Source organism: Schistocerca americana, chromosome 6 (assembly GCF_021461395.2).
Source record: "Schistocerca americana isolate TAMUIC-IGC-003095 chromosome 6, iqSchAmer2.1, whole genome shotgun sequence".
NCBI lineage: Eukaryota > Metazoa > Arthropoda > Insecta > Orthoptera > Acrididae > Schistocerca > Schistocerca americana.
The window spans coordinates 526524234-526551183 of record NC_060124.1 but is presented as its reverse complement, the minus strand read 5'-3'; the positions used below and the strand labels follow the sequence as shown (position 1 = coordinate 526551183).

At 45.7% G+C, this 26950-nt stretch overlaps 1 protein-coding gene across 1 annotated transcript in view; it reads right to left on the bottom strand.

The window, feature by feature from the left end:
- The window catches only part of LOC124620265, a 647135-nt gene extending 622177 nt beyond the window's left edge, over positions 1 to 24958 (bottom strand). The window contains exon 1 of the mRNA XM_047146933.1: positions 23280 to 24958. Coding sequence (XP_047002889.1) covers positions 23280 to 23573 — 294 coding nt within the window. The 5' untranslated portion in view covers positions 23574 to 24958. The remainder of the gene's footprint in view (positions 1 to 23279) is intronic.
- Between the last annotated feature and the right edge of the window lie 1992 nt (positions 24959 to 26950).

The following is a 26950-nucleotide window of genomic DNA, read 5'->3' as shown; positions in this document are numbered from 1 at the left end:
TTCATCAGCCGAGGCGTTTTGCTTGCTCTCGTTATCTAATCAAAAGTACCTAGACGCTTGTATGTCACGCGGAATTAAACACTAAATGTAACGAGTGGTAAACCTCCAAGTGTAAAACGTGTGTTGTCAGTAGAGACACAGTAACAGCAGAATACGGCGTTCGGGAGATCTCAGTGACTTCGAATGGGGAGCAGTCAATCGATTAGATACCCGAGTAACAAATCGACAAGAAAGATTTCAACCCAGCTAAAGCTATCCAAGTGGATTGCTGCTGATATGACCGTGACATGGACACGCGGTGGAACAACCATAGCTAAATCAAGACCAGCAGACGTCACGTACTGACGAACAGAGTCCACCGAGAACTGTGAAAAACTCACCTGAAATTAGCGGCAAGGAATCGCTCGTGACTTCCAATGTGTCATGCACTGGGCCCGGGTTCGATTCCCGGACTTGTCGGAGATTTTCTCCGCTCGTGGAATGGGTGTTGTGTTGTCATCATCATCCTTTCATCCTCATCATCGGCCGCAAGTAGCCCAATGTGGCGCCGACTCAACTAAGACTTCCACTTGGCGGCCGAACTCGAATGGGACTTCCCAGCCAACAATGCCATACGATCATTTCATTCTTAATAATTTTTCTCAAGGATATAAGAAAAATGGGTAGAATAGTGTAACAGCTCCTCATAAGCCACACATTTCTATAGTCAATGGTAAGCGACACTTGATGTGGAGCAGGCCGTTGTGGTCGAGGGGTTCCAGGCGCCTCAGTCGGGAACCGCGCGACCGCTACGGTCGCAGGTTCGAATCCTCCCTCGGGCATGGATGTGTGAGCTGTCCTTAGGTTAGTTAGGTTTAAGTAGTTCTAACTCTAGGGGACTGATGACCTCAAATGTTAAGTCCCATAGTGTTCAGAGCCATTTGAACCATTTGAACTTGATGTGTTGTAAACAGCGAAGCCAATAGACAGTGGATCACTGCAAGCGAGTGACCTCGAGTGATGAAGCGCGCTGTACCCTGTAGCAATCCGAGGGAAGGATTAGGGTTCGGCGAATGTCTGGGGAACGTTACCTGTCATCATGTGTAGTGCTAACAATGAAGAGTGGAGGAGGAGGTGTTACGGTATGGTGGTAACATTCGTGGGTAGGGTGTCGCCCTCTTATTCCGCTTAAGGAAACGCTAACCGCTAAAGGACATCATTTTACACCACTGTGTATTGCATACAATGTAGGAACAGTTCGGAGGCGATGTTTGTACCAGCACCTCAATGCACAGTCTTAGTAGCACCTGTGGCACAATGGTTTGTGGACGATAACATTCCTGGAATGGATTGCCCTGGCCAGAGTTGCGACGTGAACCCAATGAAACACCTTTGGCCGGCCAGAGTGGCCGAGTGGTTCTAGGCGCTACAGGCTGGAACTGCGCGACCGCTACGGTCGCAGGTTCGAATCCTGCCTCGGGCCTGGATGTGTGTGATGTCCTTAGGTTAGTTAGGTTTAAGTAGTTCTAAGTTCTAGGGGACTGATTACCTCAGAAGTTAAGTCCTATAGTGCTCAGAGCCATTTGAATCACCTTTGGCATCAGTTAGAACGTTGACTTCACTCCAGGCCTTCGCGCCCAACGTTACTACTCTGATTTCGACTCTGCCATTCCTACACATACATTCAGACACTGCATTGAAAGTGTCGCCAATGGAGTTCAGGCCGTCATAAAAACGAAGACTGGACACACTCCATATTAATGTCCACTATTAGATGTCAGGATACTTTCGATAAAATATTATACTAATCTGGCGTTTCTCCACCTTGAAGATCGTGGTAAACCTCACAATGTGTCTCCAGTGATTGCGCTCTCGAGCTGTTTCCAGCCAGTTTGATTCAGCCCTCAGCATAAGCATTTCGTCCATCCGTCATTTCCTGGTTCTACAAAGCGGCTGTAGTCCTTCGGGACTTCCCACAAGTATTGGTTTGTCTCCAGGACGTTCGTGCATGGGAGCGATTTATACTGTCCACCGATGTCGTCTAGTATTTGTTTTCCTCATAATGGTTACTTGTTACATAGTTTCATACAGTTTCTGGTTTTTCCTTTCCTCCAGACTTGAGCATTCTGTACTGCGCTAAAAATTTTTCCAGGAATGAGTATCACACAGCTCCCGTCAGGGACAGAAGTCCTTTTGTTATAGCAAGAAAAATACGAAACTCTGCAATTTGTCCACATGAGAATTTTGGCATCAGTAGTAGTAGCACGGTATTCTGCCTTACGGCAGGTCTAGTCACGGGTTAAGCCTCTTCCACTTTTGTCTGTCCATAGCCAGTCTCCTTTTATATTGTCCAGCATTTGATACCTTCTGTTTCCTCTTCCCCTTTTTCCCTCCACCATTCCTTCTATTCCTTCCTTCAATAAACAGTCCCTCCTCAAACAATGTCCAATCCGGTTCCGTTCTCTCTTTCTTTCCTCTCCAACTCTTCTTAATACTTCTTCATTCCTTACTCGGTCTTCCCATTTCACTTTTTCCATTCTTCTCCATATCCACATCTCTAGTGCCTCCAATCTTCTTTCATCTTCCTTCCTCAATGTCCAGGTCTCCGCACCATATAGTCAACGCACCAGATGTAACGTCTGGCAAGTCTTTTCCTCAGATATTTGTTTAGTGGTCCACAAAGTAATTTCTGTTTCCCTTTTTAATCCTTCTTTTGCCATTGCAATTCTTTTCCTAAATTCTGTTGAGCAATACATATCATCCTTTGTTACACTTCCCAAGCAATTGAAGTTATTCACTTGCTCTCCCCCTATTTTCATACGGCATTTTCTCCCCTTCCCTCCAATCAGCTGCCGGTGATAAGGCAGAGGCACCCGTTGCGCTGGTTCCCCTCATTCGTCAGATACATCACTGACAGAAGGAAAGAAACATAAACAAAATAATGTAGAATACAGAGTCTGATTTGCATCTTATACAAACAAGGCATAGTCTGGCTTGAAGCAGACGGAGTGTCTGGCTTGAAATTTGACAGGAAGTAGGCGTTTCCTGGAATGGCGATTTTTAATTTTACCTATGGGTTGCATTATTTATTTTAGCGCGATTACTGTTCTAGACCTTTGTGTTTTCCTGCATCGGATATTATAATGCCACGAACCTATCTAATTGGAAATTAAATTTTACGGTAACAAACAAAAAAATATATATCTTCACTCTTCCGAATTGTTTCAAATTTTGAAACTACATTTCGAAATGACTGGAGCGAATACTATTTCTGTGTAGCTACCGGCATAAAGCCAGCATAAATATTGAAACAATTACTAATTTCGGAAGTGACCTCAACTCGCGATCTAGTGGTCTGTGTATTGTCGGGTCCGACGATCGATTCAGGGTCGGGTTTAAAATTTTCTTCACTCTGAGACTGGGTGTTTGCATTATCCTAGACATTTCATCTCGTCTTCACCACGAAGACGCGCAGGTCGTCAAGGTGGCGTCGAACAGAACGATCTACACCAGTGAATAATTCCATACGATCATTTCATTTAGACAGTGGCGATGACGAAGAGATTATTCATACTGGCAGTGAATAATAAATCGATTTTACGAACTGAATATGTTTTACTTATGCTAAACCTTTGCAGTCTATGAAACATGGAACATTATATTAAAATTAGAGGAAAATACTCCAAACGGTTTGAGAAAGATTAATTTTACAAGCATTTGTCAATAACTCTTCACTTGATACGATTTTTAGAAATTTGTCTGTGTCAGTTCAACTGGAAGATCTTTACAACATTTATTGGTTAGTTGGTTGATTTGGAGGAGGGGACCAAACAGCTACGTCATCGGTCCTATCGGATTAGGGAAGGATGGGAAAGGAAATCGGCCTTTTGTATGTATTCGGCAGTTCGTGCAGTATGGTGTTTGACGCAAGTTGTTGTGGAACAGATTAGTGCGACATTCCTTGTGGTACGGCAACAGGTCTGCGAGACGTCGTCTGAGTGATTACGATCGTTGACGAGCAGTTAGCTCGAAGCCGGTCGAAATGTCACTATTGTGGCCACGTAACTGATGTGTACAAAAGTGTCATCTCGAGATCAAAAAAAGGCCGTTGAAACTGGAAACGCTATACGAAAGCTTGCTGGTGGTCGTAGACTGAACAACACACCCTGAGAGGACCGATACGTAAGCCATAGTGGAGAAAAAGAACAGACATCTCACTCCTGGGCAGATCGCTGCAAGCCTTGTAATCGATACCAATACAAGTGTCTCTGCCAGAAGCATTTCGCGGCCATTAAATCACGTTGGTTTTCTGTGATCAGAAGACTGTTAAATGCGTGCCACTTCAAAAACTCCATCGTCGAGAAAGAATTAGCTGGTGTAGGTAGCATGTTGGGTGGTGGTCAGCAACAGTAGGTCCAGAGTGATGTTCTCCGACGAATTCCACTTCGCTGTGGCAAGTGATTTTAGCCACCTGTTACCGCAGAGGCGGAGGTAGTCCATTAACAAAGGAAGTAGCATACAATCGTTCGACCAATACTTGAATAATGCTCGTCAGTCTGGGATCTGAACCAGTATGAATCGATAGAGTAAACGGAGAAGATCCAAAGGAGAGCGGCACGTTTCGTTGCAGGTTCATTTAGTTAGTGTGAAAGCGTCACGGAGATGTTCAGGCTCCAGGGGGGACGCTGGAGGGGAGGCGTTCTGCGTACGTCCCTGGAAAAGTCAGCCAGTACAATGCATCATCCTACGTACATCACGAGAAAAAAAAAGCAGGAAGATAATATTAGTGAGATTCGAGCCCACACAGGTGCTCACCGGCAACAAATTTTTTTGGAAATTTGTGGTAAGAACTATGGGACCAAACTGCTGAGGTCATCGGTCCCTAGGCTTACGCACTACTTAATGTAACTTAAAGTAACTTATGCTAAGGACATCACACACACCCATGCCCGAGAGAGGACTCGAACCTCCGATGGGGGCAGCCACGCAACCGTGCAAGACGCCTAAGACCGCACGGCTACCCAGCGCTGCTTTGCCAGCAACAGTTTTTCCCGCGAACCATTCGCGACTGGATCAGGAAAATGGAGAAATGACACAGCTACACAAAGTATCCTCAAACACACACCGTAAAATGACTTGCGGCGTATAGATGTAGACTTAGACGGAGCGTTATTGCTCCACAACAACCCCTGATCCTCCACATGATTCTGCATAGGACACAGTGGCACATGCTACTTGCCCCCCCCCCCCCCCCTCTCCATGTATTCTTCTGACATAGCACGTCCTCCATAGGATGAATATACACTCCTGGAAATTGAAATAAGAACACCGTGAATTCATTGTCCCAGGAAGGGGAAACTTTATTGACACATTCCTGGGGTCAGATACATCACATGATCACACTGACAGAACCACAGGCACATAGACACAGGCAACAGAGCATGCACAATGTCGGCACTAGTACAGTGTATATCCACCTTTCGCAGCAATGCAGGCTGCTATTCTCCCATGGAGACGATCGTAGAGATGCTGGATGTAGTCCTGTGGAACGGCTTGCCATGCCATTTCCACCTGGCGCCTCAGTTGGACCAGCGTTCGTGCTGGACGTGCAGACCGCGTGAGACGACGCTTCATCCAGTCCCAAACATGCTCAATGGGGGACAGATCCGGAGATCTTGCTGGCCAGGGTAGTTGACTTACACCTTCTAGAGCACGTTGGGTGGCACGGGATACATGCGGACGTGCATTGTCCTGTTGGAACAGCAAGTTCCCTTGCCGGTCTAGGAATGGTAGAACGATGGGTTCGATGACGGTTTGGATGTACCGTGCACTATTCAGTGTCCCCTCGACGATCACCAGTGGTGTACGGCCAGTGTAGGAGATCGCTCCCCACACCATGATGCCGGGTGTTGGCCCTGTGTGCCTCGGTCGTATGCAGTCCTGATTGTGGCGCTCACCTGCACGGCGCCAAACACGCATACGACCATCATTGGCACCAAGGCAGAAGCGACTCTCATCGCTGAAGACGACACGTCTCCATTCGTCCCTCCATTCACGCCTGTCGCGACACCACTGGAGGCGGGCTGCACGATGTTGGGGCGTGAGCGGACGACGGCCTAACGGTGTGCGGGACCGTAGCCCAGCTTCATGGAGACGGTTGCGAATGGTCCTCGCCGATACCCCAGGAGCAACAGTGTCCCTAATTTGCTGGGAAGTGGCGGTGCGGTCCCCTACGGCACTGCGTAGGATCCTACGGTCTTGGCGTGCATCCGTGCGTCGCTGCGGTCCGGTCCCAGGTCGACGGGCACGTGCACCTTCCGCCGACCACTGGCGACAACATCGATGTACTGTGGAGACCTCACGCCCCACGTGTTGAGCAATTCGGCGGTACGTCCACCCGGCCTCCCGCATGCCCACTATACGCCCTCGCTCAAAGTCCGTCAACTGCACATACGGTTCACGTCCACGCTGTCGCGACATGCTACCAGTGTTAAAGACTGCGATGGAGCTCCGTATGCCACGGCAAACTGGCTGACACTGACGGCGGCGGTGCACAAATGCTGCGCAGCTAGCGCCATTCGACGGCCAACACCGCGGTTCCTGGTGTGTCCGCTGTGCCGTGCGTGTGATCATTGCTTGTACAGCCCTCTCGCAGTGTCCGGAGCAAGTATGGTGGGTCTGACACACCGGTGTCAATGTGTTCTTTTTTCCATTTCCAGGAGTGTACATTGCGTCGGAGACACTTTCAGAACGAGTTGAGGTGGTTTTGGAACTGGAACGTTTCTTGAACTATGAAAATCTAGACGTCTAGAACAAGGAACCCGCTAAGTAACCCATAGTTGGAAAAAATACGTCGCACTGAAGAATGAACAAAGTGACATGGTCACACCTCTGTCGAGGTGATAATTAAAACTTAATGACGTCACTTAGTATTACTGTTATGTTTGCAGAAACGTATCTACAATTTACAGTATTTGCTCTTTCCGATACGAGCACAGAATTCTTCTCAAGACACAGATGTGTAATCAGTCGACGTCCGCGCGCTTGGAACGGACAAACCGGTCACGAACTTAAGTCGCACGATCTATCCGCCGCTACAGTCGGGAAACACGACCCGCGACTTTCACTCCCGACTGCAGCAATTTTTTGTTGTTATCTTAGATTCTTGCCGATCGAGATATAGACATTTCCTATGCAAAGGTGTCAGCAGAAGGTAAGGAGTGACATCTTACGCAACGAACGTCAGTGACAGTCGCGAAAGATTTATCACATATTAGCTTTCGGAACAATAGCTAGCTGTCACGCAGAGACCTAAAGGCACCCATAATTCTGACGTTTACTGCTCTCTCGGCTTTTATTGACTGCCAAGGTATATCGACGAAGGAACCATTTTCTACAAGGTTGTGCTCCCGAAACCAATTACTACGAGGCAGAACCTCAACAGAGATGGAAATGCTAGCGCAGCGATCGTGTAAACGACTTTGTTCCTGGACGAATTATGTAGATAACGAATTATAACAGCATCCTTGCTCATAATAATAGATGGCCCATTTCTTATAAGCTCCATAGAAAGGTATATACTTCTGACATTAATCGAAATTTAAGTAAACAAGGCATATCTCTCTGTTTTAATGGTTAAGGAAGCCGGTTAAGGCTATATTTACGTCGTGTTGCACTCTAACAGATCAGCGCAGGTCTGAAGATACCCTCTAACGACCAAAACCAGCCAACCAAAGCTGTATCATTCTGAAGATGTCACGGAAATTAATCGGTTTTAACTTATGTAAGTTCGTAGTCTTGTGTCGGTTTGAATAAAATCATTATGGGTTTTAGGTAGCGTCATAAAACACTAAAACGTTTAAAATTCTGATGTTTTCACGGACGTTGCAGCCGTCCTCTTTAGGGTGATTAACTGACGGACTCTCGTTACGTCTTCTCCTTGTATACTGCCTATTTGGTTTGCTAGGTGCCTAGTGAGGTCACATTCTGAGACGCTATTGGACGATTTCTAGCAAGAAATTGCTATGGGTGGATGGCTGCACTGTAAGCTATTGCTTGTGATACTCTCACATGTGATTGGTAGGTAACAGGATGCGAGAAATGTTGAGGCCCACGAAGGATCCGGTAGACGATCGCCACACCCTACTTGGACGTAAGCCGTGCTTGGGTAGTTTAGTTGGTAGACCACCTGCTCATGGAAGGCAGAGGTCCGGGGTTCGACAGCCAATCCTGCACACAACTTTAATGCCCAAGGACATTTCATGCTGCAAAGAAATTGTCTGTAACTAAAAGTAACTGAAGGAAAGAGAGACGTCGAAGAAGACCTGGGACGCTAAATAGCATTAAAAACGATTGACGTTGTCACTACGTTAAGAAAGAAATACAGGACAGAAGAAAGTGGAAAGTATCCAATGGATACCTCTTTTAAGATAGAAACACCAAAGGGAACAGGCAGAATCAATGTAGGCCACTACATACATACAGGGTGACGAGAAGGGATGGTCAATGATACAAACGCTCATTTGAAGGAAAGAAGTCTTCTTATGGACATATGCCCTATTCCGAATCGTTTCCGAGATAGAACACATTTAATTTACATTGTTATTTTACTTCCTGTATTATTCAATACGTTGCTAGGTTTACACATGCACGCATGTACAACAGTTAGTAAACATTATAACTTTGGTTTTATAAATTGTCAGTTGAAAAACAGATGTTCGTAAGACATTAACCTCTAAGCATTACCGCACACGTCACGTTACAGCTGTTGTAAAAAGTTCACAATAGATGTTCGAATATACCACCGTCTAAGTCAGTGCATTTGTGCACTCTTTGTGTTGGTTAATGAGGGCAGCAGCGGCCACGACGTGACAAGACAAAAAAATGGTTCAAATGGCACTGAGCACTATGGGACTTAGCATCTGAGGTCATCAGTCCCCTAGAACTTAGAACTACTTAAACCTAACTATCCTAAGGACATCACACACATCCATGCCCGAGGCAGGATTCGAACCCGCGACCGTAGCGGTCGCGCGGTTCCAGACTGTAGCGCCTTGAACCGCACGGCCACTCCGACCGGCGTGACAAGACAGAACACCCCGCATATGCTTTCGTTCCTACGTATCAGACTTCATCCAACCCCATAAACAAAAATCTAACGGCGTAAAGTCTGGCGACGTTGGTGGCCGGTCGATTGTACTGGGGAGAAATCACAGAGGGAGGTTTAAAGTTCATGTCTACTCCTATACCTTATCAATAAATGTGCTCCATCTCGGATACTATTCGGAATAGAGCATACGTGCATAGGAAGCTTCATCGGCCGACCGCTACGGTCGCAGGTTCGAATCCTGCCTCGGGCATGGATGTGTGTCATGTCCTTAGGTTAGTTAGGTTTAAGTAGTTCCAAGTTCTAGGGGACTGATGACCACAGATGTTAAGTCCCATAATGCTCAAAGCCATTTGAACCATTTTGAAGCTTTTTCTTTCATGTTGACGTTCCTGTCGTAGCCCAGAATATTCATAACTCCTTCTACGACACCATTTATTACACATCCATTACCACACAGAAAAAAATTTCGAGCAGAAAATTTACGAGTGTACAGTTGGCCTGGCAGGAAACCTCAAGTACACCAGAACCACGTAAGCGGAAAAGTGCCGATTCTAAGAGAGTGACAGTAAATGGCCTCAAAGGAAAGCTAAAACAACAGTCTGAAATAGCATATGGTGTACATAGTGTGGTCCAGTGGGACCCAAACGAATTACGTATATGAAAGTGTTGGCAACGACACGCTAGCGACGGCTAGGACGCCAAGTGCTGCTTCCCGAAGTGCGGCCCTCCAGATCTAGGCCAACGAGAACTTCAGCGGGCTTCCAGCGGCCTCTGGAGTAGCGGCCTCCATTAGGCAACACAGTGGCCGCTTTCATGGAATGCGGAATGCGTCAGCCGGGTGTTGTCCCGTCACAGGAGAGGGCTTCTCGAGCCTTAAGCTGTTTGTTCACAAGAGAAACCCCGAGAGGGTATGCGTGCGAAGCGGATCACAACATTAGTTGACTTTCATTTGTTCGGTCAAGGAACGAAGCGCTGAGCGCTGTATGTGCCGAAACCAGTGATCTCTATACCACCTGGATGTTGAACTTCAGCTATCTGATCGTGGCAGCCATAGGTGCTCACATTTCGTTTCTTGTCAAGCTACAACATGGCTGTTAGGAAATGTCACTAGAACACGAAAAGAAAATACTTTTCGATTCCGCAGCAACATCAGCCCATTGCATCACATGTTGACATAAAGTTAAACACAAGAAATCAGCCTGCAATTTTTTGTCACGTCCAGACCGATGGAAATTTGTCATGACGGACCATGCAAACTACATGAATCTGCAGACCTGATGGGATATCAGTTCGATTTTACACAGAGTACGCGAATTAACTTGCCCCCCTTCTTGCAGCGGTGTACCGTAGGTCTCTAGAAGAGCGTAGCGTTCCAAAGGATTGGAAAAGGACACAGGTCATCCCCGTTTTCAAAAAGGGACGTCGAACAGATGCGCAGAACTATAGACCTATATCTCTAAAGTCGATCAGATGTAGAATTTTGGAACACGTATTATGTTCGAGTATAATGACTTTACTGGAGACTAGAAATCTACTCTGTAGGAATCAGCATGGGTTCCGAAAAAGACGAGCGTGTGAAACCCAGCTCGCGCTATTCGTCCACGAGACTCAGAGGGCCATAGACACGGGTTCACAGGTAGATGCCATGTTTCTTGACTTCGCGGGCGTTCGATACAGTTCCCCACAGTCGTTTAATGAACAAAGTAAGAGCATATGGACTATCAGACCAATTGTGCGATTGGATTGAAGAGTTCCTAGATAACGGAACGCAGCATGTCATTCTCAATGGAGAGAAGTCTTCCGAAGTAAGAGTGATTTCAGGTGTGCCTCAGGGGAGTGTCATAGGACCGTTGCTTTTCACAGTATATATAAATGACCTTGTGGATAACATCGGAAGTTCACTGAGGCTTTTTGCGGATGATAGTGTGGTGCATCGAGAGGTTGTAACAATGGAAAATTGTACTGAAATGCAGGAGGATCTGCAACGAATTGACGCATAGTGCAGGGAATGGCAATTGACTCTCAATGCAGACAAGTGTAATGTGCTGCGAATACATAGAAAGAAAGATCCTTTATCATTTAGCTATAATATAGCAGGTCAGCAACTGGAAGCAGTTACTTCCATAAATTATCTGGGAGTAGGCATTAGGAGTGATTTAAAATGGAATGACGATATAAAATTAATCGTCGGTAAAGCAGATTCCATACTGAGATTCATTAGAAGAATCCTAAGGAAATGCAATCCGAAAACAAAGGAAGTAGGTTACAGTATACTTGTTGGCCCACTGCTTGAATGCTGCTAACCGGTGTGGGATCCGTACCAGATAGGGTTGATAGAAGAGATAGAGAAGATCCAACGGAGAGCAGTGCGCTTCGTTACAGGATCATTTAGTGATCGCGAAAGCGTTACGGAGATGATAGATAAACTCCAGTGGAAGACTCTGCAGGAGAGACGCTCATTAGCTCGGTACGGTCTCTTGTAGAAGTTTCGAGAACATACCTTCACCGAGGAATCAAGCAGTATATTGCTCCCTCCTACCATGAGGATAAAATCAGAGAGATTAGAGCCCACACAGAGGCATACCGACAATCTTTCTTTCCACGCTGTGGTTCTATACTCAGAGCCCAGACTTCTACACCCAGGTTGTATAGAGATCACTGACCGTAACACATACGCTCTGAGTCGCCTGGTTAAATGCACGACACTGGGATAATTCTACCGAGAGGTGTCGAACTAAACCACGGTGCTGCTTATTGCCCTTTGACAGGGGCCTTAGCCTCACGAAGAGATTTACCGTTGATATTCCGAGAGCGAACTTTCCAAGAACAGTCGAGTAACAAATTAGCCGCACTTCTTCTCATGCACATCTCGCGAAATGACCATGACGAAAATCACGACGAAAATACCGCAGAAATTGGAGTTCGTGTGTGGGCTTACCGACTGTACTTCATCCCGTGCACCATTCGCGAATGGATCAAGAGTGGGGGACGGACTGGGCGGTGGGGGTGGGCGAGGGATGGTAATGGTGCCAGAAGAACCCTCCGCTATGCACGGCAAGGTTGTATAGGTTGATGTAGAAATGAAAAGCGAAAGAATAACAGAATTTAATCCTTGATTCCGTAACAAGTTGTACACGAAAAAGTAATAGATGCAAAGCGTGTCTACAGAAGCTTTAAAATTTGTTGTTATAATAATAATCTCTTCTGCCCTTGTAGACGTAACATTACGATAAAGAAATGTATTCGTTCTACTTACGCGGTTAAAAGGCATAGCCCTGCGAAGTGGTGGCCAATATTGTGAAAAGAGCTTGTAACTATTCTTATAAATACCATAGTACGCGCTTTTTATTTCACGATTGCACACTAAAAAATGGGATCATAACGGAAAAGAAAGCTGGTCCGGAGATGAATCTGTTCTTAAAAAAATAGGCCAAAAAATTCAATACAATCTTCACTTGTTTCTTGCCGCCGAAGATCGGAGTGTGGGCGCAAGAGGAGAGGCTACTCTATCTCTCTCTCTCTGTCTCCTGGCAAACGAGCGGTGTGCGACAGTCTGTCTCTTTTTATATGGCAGATACCACCGCCGGGCATTTAAATCTCGCAAAGGCCGTTCCACAACAGTTTCAACATCGTCCGCGCAAACTGTTTCGTGATCGACACCTCGCGCCTGCCGTCCACCATGCAGATTGTTGCCCTTGATGTCTTATTGCTTCAAGGACTGTTTTCGAGCTACGCTAAGGGCAAAACCCCTATCTCGATTAATAAAATTTGTCGACACCCGTATTTCGATTGTTTTCTTAATAAGCTGCCCCAGAAACAATTGGATGAGAGGATAACTAACGTTTGTTCAAAACCAAACATGTGCTTTTCCGTTAAGCTGTGCTAGGCCAGAGTAGATTTATTTTCCTGCCCGAGTGATACACAATCCAAAAAATGTTTCAGCGTACTTCAGCGTTCACTGAGTAGCCATAATCAAGTCAGCGTAAAGTCTTTCGTCAAGACAGAATATAAATTTAGCTACTGTAAACTTTTCGATTTTTGGAACTAAAAATAGTATAGAGCAATAAGACAACGAAATGATTGAGATACTCATATATGCCACTAATCTAAGAAAAGCCAACAATTACACACACACACACACACGCACGCACACACACACACACACACACACACACACACACACATACACACACATCTATGCGAGATGGGTCCCACAGATGCTCACAGAAGAACAAAAATCTCATAAAATGAGCATCGTCACCCGAGATGGGACGTGGCGACAGCAGCATGCGCCGGAATCCAAAAGACAATCCCTGGAATGGCGACATGCGAATTCTCCGTCAAAGAAGAAATTCAAGATAGAGTCATTTGCAGGCAAAGTGATGTGCACAGTCTTCTGGGAGAGCCAGGGTGTGGTTCGTTCGGATGTTCTGGAGCCTGGGTAAACTGTCAATTCAGCACGCTACAAGACGACACTGATTGAGCGGAAAGCCTGAATTTCCAGAGTAAGGTCAAAGAAGAAGATCAACTTTCACCTGCAACATGGTAACGCCAGGTCCGACACCAGTTCTGTGACCACGCCACTCATTGCAAAATTCGACTGGACTGTCTCGCCACATCCACTGTACAGTCCCGATTTAGTACGTTCAGACTTCCGTCTATTTCGGCCTCTGAAAGATGGACTACGTGGCGAACATTTTCGAGACTCTGTTGCTGTCGTGAAACCTGTAAGGAAGTGGTTAGCCAAAGCTGCTTCCGATATTTACAAGCGTGGCATACGGGCTCTGGTTCATCGTTGGCAAAAGTGCATAACGCCTGGTGGTGAATATGTGTAGAAATAACACTCCTTAGGCTAAGCAGTGATGGCTAGAGGACAAATGTAAGGATGTAGAGGCTTATCTCACTAGGGGTAAGATAGATACTGCCTACAGGAAAACTAAAGAGACCTTTGGAGAAAAGAGAACCACTTATATGAATATCAAGGGCTCAGATGGAAACCCAGTTCTAAGCAAAGAAGGGAAAGCAGAAAGGTGGAAGGAGTATATAGAGGGTCTTTACGAGGGCGATATACTTGAGGGCAATATTATGGAAATGGAAGAGGATGTAGATGAAGATGAAATGGGAGATATGATACTGCGTGAAGAGTTTGACAGAGCACTGAAAGACCGAAGTCGAAACAAGGCCCCGGGAGTAGACAACATTCCATTAGACCTACTGACAGCGTTGGGAGAGCCGGTCCTGACAAAACTCTACCATCTGGTGAGCAAAATGTATGAGACAGGCGAAATACCCTCAGACTTCAAGAAGAATGTAATAATTCCAATCTCAAAGAAAGCAGGTGTTGACAGATGTGAAAATTACCGAACTATCAGTTTAATAACTCACGGCTGCAAAATATTAACGCGAATTCCTTACAGACGAATGGAAAAACCGGTAGAAGTCGACCTCGGGGAAGATCAGTTTGGATTCGGTAGAAACGTTGGAACACGTGAGGCAGTACTGACCCTATGGCTTACCTTAGAAGCTAGATTAAGAAAAGGCAAACCTACGTTTCCACCATCTGTAGACTTAGAGAAAGCTTTCGACAACGTTGACTGGAATACTCTCTTTCAAATTCTAAAGGTGGCAGGGGTAAAATACAGGGAACGAAAGGCTATTTACAATTTGTACAGAAACCAGATGTCAGTTATAAAAGTCGAGGGACATGAATGAGAAGCAGTGGTTGCAAAGGGGGTGAGGCAGGGTAGTAGCCTCTTCCCGATGTTATTCAATCTGTATATTGGGCAAGCAGTAAAGAAAACAAAAGAAAAATTCGGAGAAGGTATTAAAATCCATGGAGAAGAAATAAAAACTTCAAGGTTCGCCGATGACATTGTAATTCTGTCAGAGACAGCAAAGGACCTGGAAGAGCAGCTGAACGGAATGGACAGTTTCTTGAAAGGAGGATATAAGATGAACCTCAACAAAAGGAAAACGAGGATAATGGAATGTAGTCGAGTTAACTCGGGTGATGGTAAGGGAATTAGATTAGGAAATGAGACACTTAAAGTAGTAAAGGAGTTTTGCTTTTTGGGGAGCAAAATAACTGATGATGGTCGAAGTAGAGAGGATATAAAATGTAGACTGGCAATGGCAAGGAAAGCGTTTCTGAAGAAGAGAAATTTGTTAACACCGAGTGTAGATTTAAGTGTCAGGAAGTCGTTTCTAAAAGTATTTGTATGGAGTGTAGCCATGTACGGAAGTGAAACATGGACGATAAATAGTTTGGACAAGAAGAGAATAGAAGCTTTCGAAATGTGGTGCTACAGAAGAATGCTGAAGATTAGATGGGTAGATCACATAACTAATGAGGAGGTATTGAATAGAATTGGGGAGAAGAGGAGTTTGTGGCACGACTAGAAGAAGGGATCGGTTGGTAGGACATGTTCTGAAATATCAAGGGATCACCAATTTAGTATTGGAGGCAGCGTGGAGGGTAAAAATCGTAGAGGGAGACCAAGAGATGAATACACTAAGCAGATTCAGAAGGATGTAGGTCGCAGTACGTACTGGGAGATGAAGCAGCTTGCACAGGATAGAGTAGCATGGAGAGCTGCATCAAACCAGTCTCAGGACTGAAGACCACAACAACGACAACAGCTGAAATATTGTTCTACTTAGCTGGGCTGTTCTGATTTATGCATCGCCTGTAGTTTCCATGAATAGAATAAGGGGAATTCCTTTCGGACCGACCCTCGTAGTTTTGAACACACTCTGAAGAGTGACATCCATAGGAAGACGGTGGGCCCCGCAGCCTGCGTGACTCGGGGCGCGTCTGTGAGCTGAGTCTTCAGCTGAGACGTGGGCGGCGCGCTGTATGCGGGAGGCAAAGCTACCGTCGATACAGCGAGAAATACTTGTCATCAAATTTTCGTCACTACGGTGTAGCTACATCCTTCTTCACGTACAAAAGACTTCATTAGTTTTTGGATCGACAGTGATTTTTTTTTTTTTTTTTTTTTTTTAATTCTCGTGTCAATAAAGCGGCTGGGGTGGATGAAACCAAGTCGGAACTCATCAAATACAGTGGAATGTCAGGTTTTAAATGGCTACACAGGATAATAGAAATCGCGTGGGGGTCGGGACAGGTTCCATCAGACTGGACGAAAGCAGTAATCACACCAATCTTTACACATGGAAACAGAAAAGATTGTAACAACTACAGATGTATCTCTTTAATCAACGTTGTGGGTAAAATCTTCTCAGGTATTGTTGAAAGGAAACTGCTAGTATTAGTTAAGGACAAATTGGATGAAAATCAGTGTGGCTTTACGCCTCTTAGAGGTTGTCAGGACCAGATCTTTAGCTTACGGCAAATAATGGAGAAGTGTTACAAGTGGAACAGGGAACTGTATCTATGCTTTATAGATCTAGAAAAGGCATATGACCGGGTTCATAGGAGGAAGTTATTGTCTGTTCTACGAGATTATGGAATAGGAGGCAAACTTTTCAAGCAATTGAAGGTCTTTACATAGATAGTCAGGCAGCAGTTAGAACTGACGGTAAATTGAGTTCATGGTTCAGCGTAGCTTCAGGGGTAAGGCAAGGCTGCAACCTGTCTCCACTGTTGTTCATATTATTTATGGATCATATGTTGAAAACAATAGACTGGCCCGGCCGCGGTGGTCTAGCGGTTCTAGGCGCTCAGTCCGGAACCGCGCGACTGCTACGGTCGCAGGTTCGAATCCTGCCTCGAGCATGGATGTGTGTGATGTCCTTAGGTTAGTTAGGTTTAAGTAGTTCTAAGTTCTAGGGGACTGATGACCACAGATGTTAAGTCCCATAGTGCTCAGAGCCATTTGAACCATTTGAACCAATAGACTGGCTGGGTGCGATTAAGATATGTGAACACAAAATAAGCAGTCTCGCATATGCGGATGACTTAGTTGTGATGGCAGATTCGACTGAAAGTTTGCAAAGTAATATTTCAGAGCTAGATCAGAAATGTAAGGACTATGGTATGAAGATTAGCATCTCCGAAATGAAAGTGATGTCAGTGGGAAAGAGATATAAACGGATTGAGTACCAAATAATAGGAACAAAGTTAGAACAGGTGGACGGTTTCAAGTACTTAGGATGCATATTCTCACAGGATGGCAACATAGTGAAAGAACTGGAAGCGAGGTGTAGCAAAGCTAATGCACTGAGCGCTCAGCTACGATCTACTCTCTTCTGCAAGAAGGAAGTCAGTACCAAGACTAAGTTATCTGTGCACCGTTCAATCTTTCGACCAACTTTGTTGTATGGGAGCGAAAGCTGGGTGGATTCAGGTTACCTTATCAATAAGGTTGAGGTTACGGATATGAAAGTAGCCATGATGGTTGCAGGTACTAGTAGATGGTAACAATGGCAGGAGGGTGTCCACAATGAGGAAATCAAAGAAAAACTGGGAATGAACTCTATAGATGTAGCAGTCAGGGCGAACAGGCTTAGATGGTGGGGTCATGTTACACGCCTGGGAGAAGCAAGGTTACCCATGAGACTCATGGGTTCAGCAGTAGAGGGTAGGAGGAGTCGGGATATACCAAGGATAAGGTACCTGATTTTGAACTAATAGGCTTAACATCAGAAGAGGCACCAATGTTAGCACTGAATAGGGGACCATGGAGGAATTTTATAAGGGGGATTATGCTCCAGACTGAACGCTGAAAGGCATAATCAGTCTTAAATGATGATGATGATCATCTCGTGTCAGAAACATACACAGGTGCACAGTTAACATGTCATATAGTCTTGGACTAAAATTTGGCCACTTCCTGTCCATTTTCAGTCGTTTGATGAAGGTCTTCTGCAACACAGGAGGCTGGACACAGTCGACACTGGAGCATGTGCTGGACATTCTGGACGTACCCACAATCACAATTAATATTGTTTTCTGTACTGTAGCCCCATCTTGCCAGATTAAACCTTTAGCTACCCACTCCTGATCTCTGTTCTCAGATATCCAAGTCATCCATTCCTCGTCATGTCCTGGAAGCAGAGTTCCAGAAACTCTTTTCCAACCAGAGGGAAGGGATGTCTTATCCCTCCAAAGCTGCACCCAGGCATTTTCAACAGTGTTAGTAAGCACCTTTGATTTTCTAAGGAAACTATTCTTTGACTTCAGTTGCTGCGAATGTGGTTAATGCCAATACAGGAGATGGCTTTGTTCTTGTTCCACCTCCTGTCGTTCCTTATTCGCCGCAATTTCTCGTCGAATGGGAGATGGTGCTATTTCTGCAAGGTGGTAAATCCATTCGATAGGAGTAGATTTCAAACAACCTGTTATAATTCAGCAGGTATCGTTGAGAGCTACGTCTACCTGTCTGGCATGCTATGAACTATAGCAAACAGGACATGCGTACTCTGCTCCAGAATAGGCTAATGCAAGTGCAGAGGTTCGGATGGTTTCAGGTTGACTGCACCTCTGTGATCCGGTCAGTTTTCTTAACAGATTAAAACTGTGTGCCGGACCGAGACTCAAACTCGGAACCTTTGCCTTTCACGGGCAAGTGCTCTACCAACTGAGCTACCCAAAGACGACTAACGGCCCGTCCTCACAGCTTTAATTCCGCCAGTACCTCATCTCCTACTTTCCAAACTTCATAGAAGCTCTTCTGCGAACCTGCAGAACTAACACTCCTGGAAGAAAGGATATTGCGGAGACATGGTTTAGCCACAGCCTGGGGGATGTTTCCAGAACGAGATTTTCACTCTGCAGCGGAGTGTTCGCTGATATGAAACTTCCTGGCAAATCAAAACTGTGTGCCGGTCCGAGACTCGAACTCGGGACCTTTGCCTTTCGCGGGTAAGTGCTCTACACAGTTTTAATCTGCCAGGAAGTTTCATATCAGCGCACTCTCCGCTGCAGAGTGAAAATCCCATTCTGGAAACATCCCCCAGGCTGTGGCTAAGCCATGTCTCCGCAATATCCCTTCTTTCAGGAGTGCTAGTTCTGCAAGGTTCGCAGGACAGCTTCTGTTAAGTCTGGAAGGTGGGAGACGAGATACTGGCAGAAGTAAAGCTGTGAGGACGCGGCGTGAGTCGTACTTGGGTAGCTTAGTTGGTAGAGCACTTGTCCGCGAAAGGCAAAGGTCCCGAATTCGAGTCTCGGTCCGCACACAGTTTTAATCTCGCAGGAAGTTTCATATCAGCGCACACTCCGCTGCAGAGTGAGAATCTCATTCTGGAGTTTTCTTAACAGATTGTTCATGGCGGAAACTTTCAATTTACAATTAAAGCAGTGTCTCTTGAAAGTAAGAGATCTGTCCTGGTATTCTGGAGTGTAGCAATGATGTAACTCCACAGCAACTATCAACTCGTTACGGGTTGAACCCACGGTTTCTACGGAGCAAACATTAGAATTTATTTCCTCACAACGACTGTCGATTTTCGCAGTTATAGGTCAATGTCAAGTAATACGTGAAGCAACCAACACGATTCGTAGAGCAAACTGCAGGCGAAGGCATGTGCTATTCTGAACTGCAGTTCTCAACAATTAATGTCAATATGACGACAGCATGCAGTATACTGAACTCGTATCACTATGCTTATAATATTATACTACGTCTGCCGGGGAGCACCATCCTTCCCATACACACACACACACACACACACACACACACACACACACACACACAGCCATGTATTCATATACCGAATACTTTTACAGTAACATTAAAGTTTACTTTGTCAACTAATTTACCAAGCAAGAGAGCACAGTGATTGAGACACTTGTATTCTATGAGGTGACAAAAGTCATGGGAAAGCCATATGCACATACACCGATGGCGGTAGCACCGCGTACACGAGGTATAAAAGGGCAGTGCATCGTGGAGCTGAAGTTTTTGCTCCAGTGATTCATGTGAAAAAATTTCTAAAGTGATTATGGCAGCATGACGTGTATCAACAGACTTTGAACAGAGAATGGTGGGTGGAGCTGGACGTATGGGACATTCCATTAAGGAAATCGTTAGGGAATTCAATATTCCCAGATCCACAGCGTCAACAATGTCCCGAGAATACCAAATTTCAGGCCTTCGTTTAACGATCTAGAGCAGCAGCATTCGTGTAGAGTCGTCAGTGCTAACAGACCAGCAACACTGCTTGAAATAACCGCATAAATAAATGTGGGACGTACGACGACTGTATTCATTAGCACAGTGCGGGGAAATTTGGCGTCAGTGGGATATGGCAACAGACGACCGACGCGAGTGTCTTTGCTAAGAGCGTGACATTGCCTGCAGCTCCTCTCCTGGGCTCGTGACGATGTCGGTTGGACTCCACACGACAGGAAAACCGTGGCCTGTTCAGATGAGTCTCGATTTTACTTGGTAAGGGCTAATGGTAATATTCGAGCGTGGCGCAGACCCCACGAAGCAATGACTCAGCTTGCCAACAAGGCACTTTGCAAGCTGGTGGTGCCTCCAGAATGGTCTGGGCAGTCCTTACATTGGATGGATTTGGTCCTCTGGCCCAACTAAACCGATCATTTACTGGAAATAGTTATGTCGGCTACTTGTAGATCATTTGCAGCCATTCATGGATTCATGTTCCCAAAGAACGATGGAACCTTTATACACGAAAATGTGCCCTGTCACCGAGCCACAATTGTTCGCGATTGGTTTAAAGAACGTTCTGGACCTTTCGACCGAATGATTTGGCCACCCAGATCGCCCGCATGATTCCCATTCAAAATTTATGGTACATAATCGTTAGGTTGGTTCGAGCACAAAATCATGCACCGGCGACACTTTCACAATGATGGATGGCCATACTGGCAGCATGGCTCACTGTTTCTGCAGGGGACTTCCAACGACTTTTGGAGTCTACGCCATGTCGAGTTGCTACACTACGCCGGCAAAAAGAAGGTTCAAAATGGTTCAAATGGCTCTGAGCACTATGGGACTTAACATCTGAGGTCATCAGTCCCCTAGAACTTAGAACTACTTAAACCTAACTAACCTAAGGACATCACACAACACCCAGTCATCACGAGGCGCAAAAAGAAGGTCCAACACAATATGGTTCAAATGGCGCTGAGCACTATGGGACTCAACATCTGAGGTCATCAGTCCCCTAGAACTTAGAACTACTTAAACCTAACTAACTTAAGGACATCACACATATCCATCACCGAGGCATGATTCGAATCTGCGACTGTAGCGGTCGCGTGGTTCCAGACTGAAGCGCCTAGAGCCGCTCGGCCACAGTGGCCGGCTCCAACACGATATTAAGGAGATATACAATGACTTTTATCAGCTCAGTGTAGACCCACATTGCGGGCAAATCTATTAAGCCAAATACCGGCATACTACCTTTACAAAAGACGCGACGGATTTCATCCCCAATCTTTCTTCAATTCGTGCTTTGGTTCGTCTTTGGCGATCTTGTCTTCAACAGGACGTCGTATGCTAGTCTTCAATTCCTATGTCTTTTAAATATATGTGTTTTTTCAATAGTTACTCAATGTTATTTGTCACCTATAAGTATGGTAAGTTCACTGTCTTTGTTATCTAGAAATTAACTACGCAGCTCATTTTCTAGCCATGTGGATTTGTTAGTTATATCAGTGGAAACAGAAAGTTTCTGATGGAGTTTTAAACCTACATTGCATTATTCTGGTGATAAGTTTCTGCAGCGATCTTTCATGTTAAGGTTAGCAACAGAACCGTGTACCTCAAAGCAAATGCAATGTAATTATTGTCAATGAGCACAACAGAAAACCAGCCAATGTTGCAAATCCCACTTTTTATTTACCTGATAATTAGTTTTGGGTTGGGACCCATTTTCTAATCATCCAGATAGGCAAAATGATATATCCAAAAATAAAAGAACCATGTCAAAAATATATACGAATTACGAAGTGCAAATGAAAAATTAGAGCGACATATACACTTCATAATACGTACATATTTTTGACATGGTTCTTCTACTTTTGGGTATACCATTTTGACTATCTGGATGATCTGAAAATGGAAACCAGCTCGAGACGAGACATCATGTAAATTAAAAAAAAGTGAAATCTGCAACTCTGGCTGGTTTTTCGTTGTACTTATAAACAATAGTTTCTGACCTGCGATTATTCCAGCGTACTGGAAGTTCTTAATCATTGTTAATGTTCATTTGGAGTGTATGCTTGCATGTGCGCAAATGGACGACGACAGGCGACAAAAAGGGGTAATAATTAATAATGAGTATTAGATGATTGATATGACATCACGTAAAAATGACATGTAGAAGTTTTTAGCCGGCAGGGTATGCAAGAGAGCTTCTGTAAAGTTAGAAAACTCGTAGAGAAGTAGTTGCAGAAGTGAAGCTATGAAGGCAAGTCGCGAGTCATGTCCAGGTAGCTCTTATCATTAAAACCATTATCCACGAAAGACAGCTTTCCCGGTTTTAGGCATAATCCGAAATACAGTTTTAATCCGTCTGGGGGTTTCAAAACAGTGCACTTTCCGCTGCAGACTGAAAGTTACATTTTTGAGACATACAGTAATATTTACAAATTAGTATCGATTGTAAAGTACCCAAAGTCGGATTTCGACAGGCAACAATTTATATGTTACTAATTTTATTGCGAGAGTCTGAGAAAGAGAAAAATGCAGTGTTCCATAGGGACTAATACTGAGCTCTAAGTTATTAATTCGCTGTTGCAGTTACGCTTCTTCCACTAGTTGTGCAGCGTCCACAATGGACAGGCAATTGTGATACGAGAAGGGTTTTCAAGCAATGGCCTGGGACAGCAAGTATGGCGTTCCATGGGGACTCGTGCTGAGATCTGTGTCGTTAACTCAAGACTGTGTTTTAGGATCGATTTGATGATTATTCGAGCAAAATTGACAATGCGTATGTCATTAGATTGCTATCTTTAATGTGAGAGAATCCCCAGTTCTGTCATTTTATCACTGTAAGACGAGACAGCCCGCATGTGCCTTCAGTCAGGACTGTCTGAAATACGTCGTCGGTCCCTTTACAGGACAATGTGTAATCCATCGCACCCAGGCAGTAGCCACAGAGTAAACTGTTTTTACGTGACGCCTCTCGTCGTGGAGGCACGCCCTGTGTTTATGGAGAGACGGAGAAGCGATTTACCGTCTCTGTGTCCAATAAATAGCGGGGCGGGCGCTCCCGGAACGAGGCGTTAATTACAGTGTTTAGCGGCTGTACTCACCGAGGGAGCGTGCTGTCTGGGGGGCGACGGCGGCGGCGGCGGCGGCGCCGTGCTGCTGGTGCTGTCCTGGTAGTCGTCGATGTCGTCGTCGTCGAAGCTGTCCGAGTCGTAATCGTCACCGGGCCAGTCGCGCTGCAGCGGCGACTCCGTCGTGGACGGGAAGCGCGCGTGCATGAAGCGCTCCAGGGGCGACGGCTGGCGTGCGTGGGCGGCGGGCAGTCGCGACACGAGGGACAGCGCCACCACCACCACCAGCAGCGGTGTCAACACCAGCAGTGATGCTCTCTGCGCCATGGCCTCAGGCGGTGCTGGACACGAGCATCACACGGTTATCACTTGGTCTGTACGTCGACGCTGGCGGGCCACGCCGGGTGGCGTCAAGTGACCGAATAACTGTGGTGTTCCACGGGGATCAATGTTGGGCCCTCAGTTGTTGATTGAACATTAGTAATAGGGCAGTATCACCAGTCGTGTAGTTACTGTCGACAGTGGACTGACAACAGTCGATAGCACGACACCAATTTTATACTGGCTGCGTGGGAGGGCAATTGCGATGTCCTGTCGGGATGGACGCTACGGCCAGAGCTGTTGATTAAATATTATTATTACAATAATGTCACCAATTTTGCAGTCAGTGTCCACAACCAACTGAAAAGAGCCAATACATGAAACCAGTTTTGTAATGACCGGATGAGAAAGAGCAAATATAGTGTTCCACAGGACTGATGCCGGGGCCTCAGTTATTAAATAAAAGTTGCGGTTGCGCTACTTCTGCAGTGTCCCCAGTTGATTGGGAATTCTTGTCGTATGACGGTAGGTCTCCAGCAGCGGGCTTAGAATGTAAATATGGTGTTCCTCAGGGACTGATACTGAGACCTGAGTTAATAGCTACACACTGATCGGGTGCAGCTTCCACTACGTCTTCAGCAAGTGTGCACACATAATTGGCAATAATAAAATTGCGACGCTGATTTTCATCCGCTCAGCGTTATTCTATCTAACAAATGCACCAGCTTGGTATATGAAGCACAGAAACAAGAGTGTTAAACGACCTAGTATCTGTAAGCACAGTCTTTTCCACTTACGTCGGCTTGTGACAAGATGCTGAAAAAGTTCGACGTAAGACTAAATATATACGATGTATAAATAATCCTCACTGAAGCCAGTTTATATAACACTACTGATATGATCTCTTTCCTCACTCTCAATCACCCAGAAACTTCCACTATGACAGTCCTTATCCGTTGTTTCCTTTCAGATACAGATATTTACAACCAAAGCACTTCACTGTTAGTTGGTCTTATAGAGCAATTACCTCAATTAAATCGCCACATTTTACATTACTTCGACTGAAAGGAGTGCACAGACCTCTGCAAAATTGTAAAAAAGGGACGAAATACTAAATGTCCGAACTATCAAAAGTTGTACGAGAATGTCGTGTCTATCACGGTAACCTACGCGGATTCGAAGAAACGCGATGTGCGAATTTGGACTGAATAAAATAAACCGGTACCACTGTCAAAAGTCCTCAAGCGACGTTTCCGAGGCGTGACACGTCAGTTGCAGAGCGCTAGCGGACTCGTCAGGTGCAGACAGCACAGCTGGCGGCGTGACGCGTGCCTGCAGGTGCAGCAACAGCGGTGGTCGCGGCGCCAGCGCAGCTGCAGGTGGCGGGAGAAGGTGCGCGGTGGAGCAGCGCGCGGACCAGACTGCGGGGCTGCGTGTGCAGAGCCGGCCCGCGGCGGCTCGCGCCACCCGCCGCCGCCTCCCATTGGCTGCCGCGGGGACACTCTGCTCCCGCCGCCGCCGCCGCCGCTGCCCCCGGCAGGTGACCAGCGGAGGGCCGCCACCTCATGCTGCCGCCTGATCGCATTAACCTCTCGTCTCTCTCTCTCTCACACACCTCCCTTCCCGCTACCAGTCCTCCGCTACTTTCTTTTTGCTTCTCGGTTCCGTTTTCCTAAAGACGACTTCTGACAAATTATACGTCAGCCAGCCTAGACATATTTTTGTTTTCCCCATTTAATGCCGCCTTTCACCGGACTCTGACGAAATGTTACGTCACGGGACGGTAAAGCGCCACCAAGTAGCGGGTGTGAAGCGCTGTTGCTGTTATTATCTCAAGGCCGAACACTGGTTTGAATTAGAGAGCCTGTATAGGGAGAGAGTGGCCATAGGTGAAGTTGCCCGTGATTGGCTGATTAGCTTTGGCAGAAAAATGGCGCAAAACGTCGTATGTTCGCCGTGCTTTTGAGTTGAATTGAAGTTCAGAGGACTTTTGGAAACGATTAAAAGGTATATGAATTATTGAGAAACTTGTTATGCGTTGTGCACCCATGCTCGATTTAGTTGTATATCGTTTTTAGTACGTAATTAGCGTTTGCGATCTTAAATACGAATTGAAATAATGAAGCGTTTTGTGATGAAGTCGGTAGACCTATATGTTTGAAGTAAACACGTTAGTAATTGTACAGTATTGTTTTTGGCATCTGTAATTAGTTCTGCAGACGTTCGTAAACGATGCCAGGTTGTGCTGCATTTGGTTGTTCCAATAAAGGCGAAGGTGGGTTTCGCATGTTAGCATTTCCACGCAATGACGAAAGACGAAATCAGTGGGCAGTCGCAGTCAACAGGGCTGACATAAATCAAACAGGAGCCTTGTGGAAACCAGCCAAGTACTCTTATCTATGCGAAGTAAGTCGTTTTTGCTTTTTACAACATATAAAACAACTTGCTATATACATAGTTAAATTTGAAAACAGACCTGTAAATTGGCTGTGTGAAAATTATTATAACACATTATTCTTATAAACAAAGACATTAGCGAATGATTTCGCCATATTGTCTTGTGCTTTTGATTCGGTGAGTGTGTACTCCACTACTGGCCATTCGAAAGTGCCGCCCGCAGTTTGGCAGAAAAATGGCCGCCGTATCGTCCGGTTGGCCACTCTCTCCCTATACAGGCTCTCTAGTTTGAAGCAGTTCCGTAGCCTGTGAAAGCCGTTTCATCTCTTGGTGTTTCTCTACAAATTTTATCCCCGCTCCACCCCCCACCCCAACACACGTCCCTCCATGACCAAAGTCCGTATCTCGTGCTCTAGTGGCTATCGTTGCTGCCTCACGATCACAGGGTCCCGGGTTCGATTCCCAGCCGGAATGGGGATTTTCTCTGCCTGGGGACTGGGTATCTGTGTTGTCCTCATCATTTCATCATCATAATCATTCGTGAAAGTGGATAGATTGGACTGTGCAAAGATTGGGACTTTGTACGGGGGCTGATGTCCGCGCAGTTGAGCGTCCTACAAACCAAACATCATCATCCTGATCGTCCATTACCAAAGTGCCGACCCCAGCATGCCTTGATTTCTTGATGCTCTACACCGATCCTTTACTGGAGCGGAAGTTACGCCATGAATTTCTTTTTCCCCCCATTCGATTCAGCAGCTCCTCCTCAGTTATTCGCTCTACCCATCTACTAACATTGTAAGTAGGCTGATTAGGTTTTTATGTTGGTAACGCCACGTAGGGCTCTATATGAAAATCGCTGACTGCGCTGTGTGCAGTCTGTGGCTGGTTGGCATTGTTGGAATATTCACTATTGAGGTTCAAATGTCTCTGAGCACTATGGGACTTAACATCTGAACTACTTAAACCTAACTAACCTAAGGACA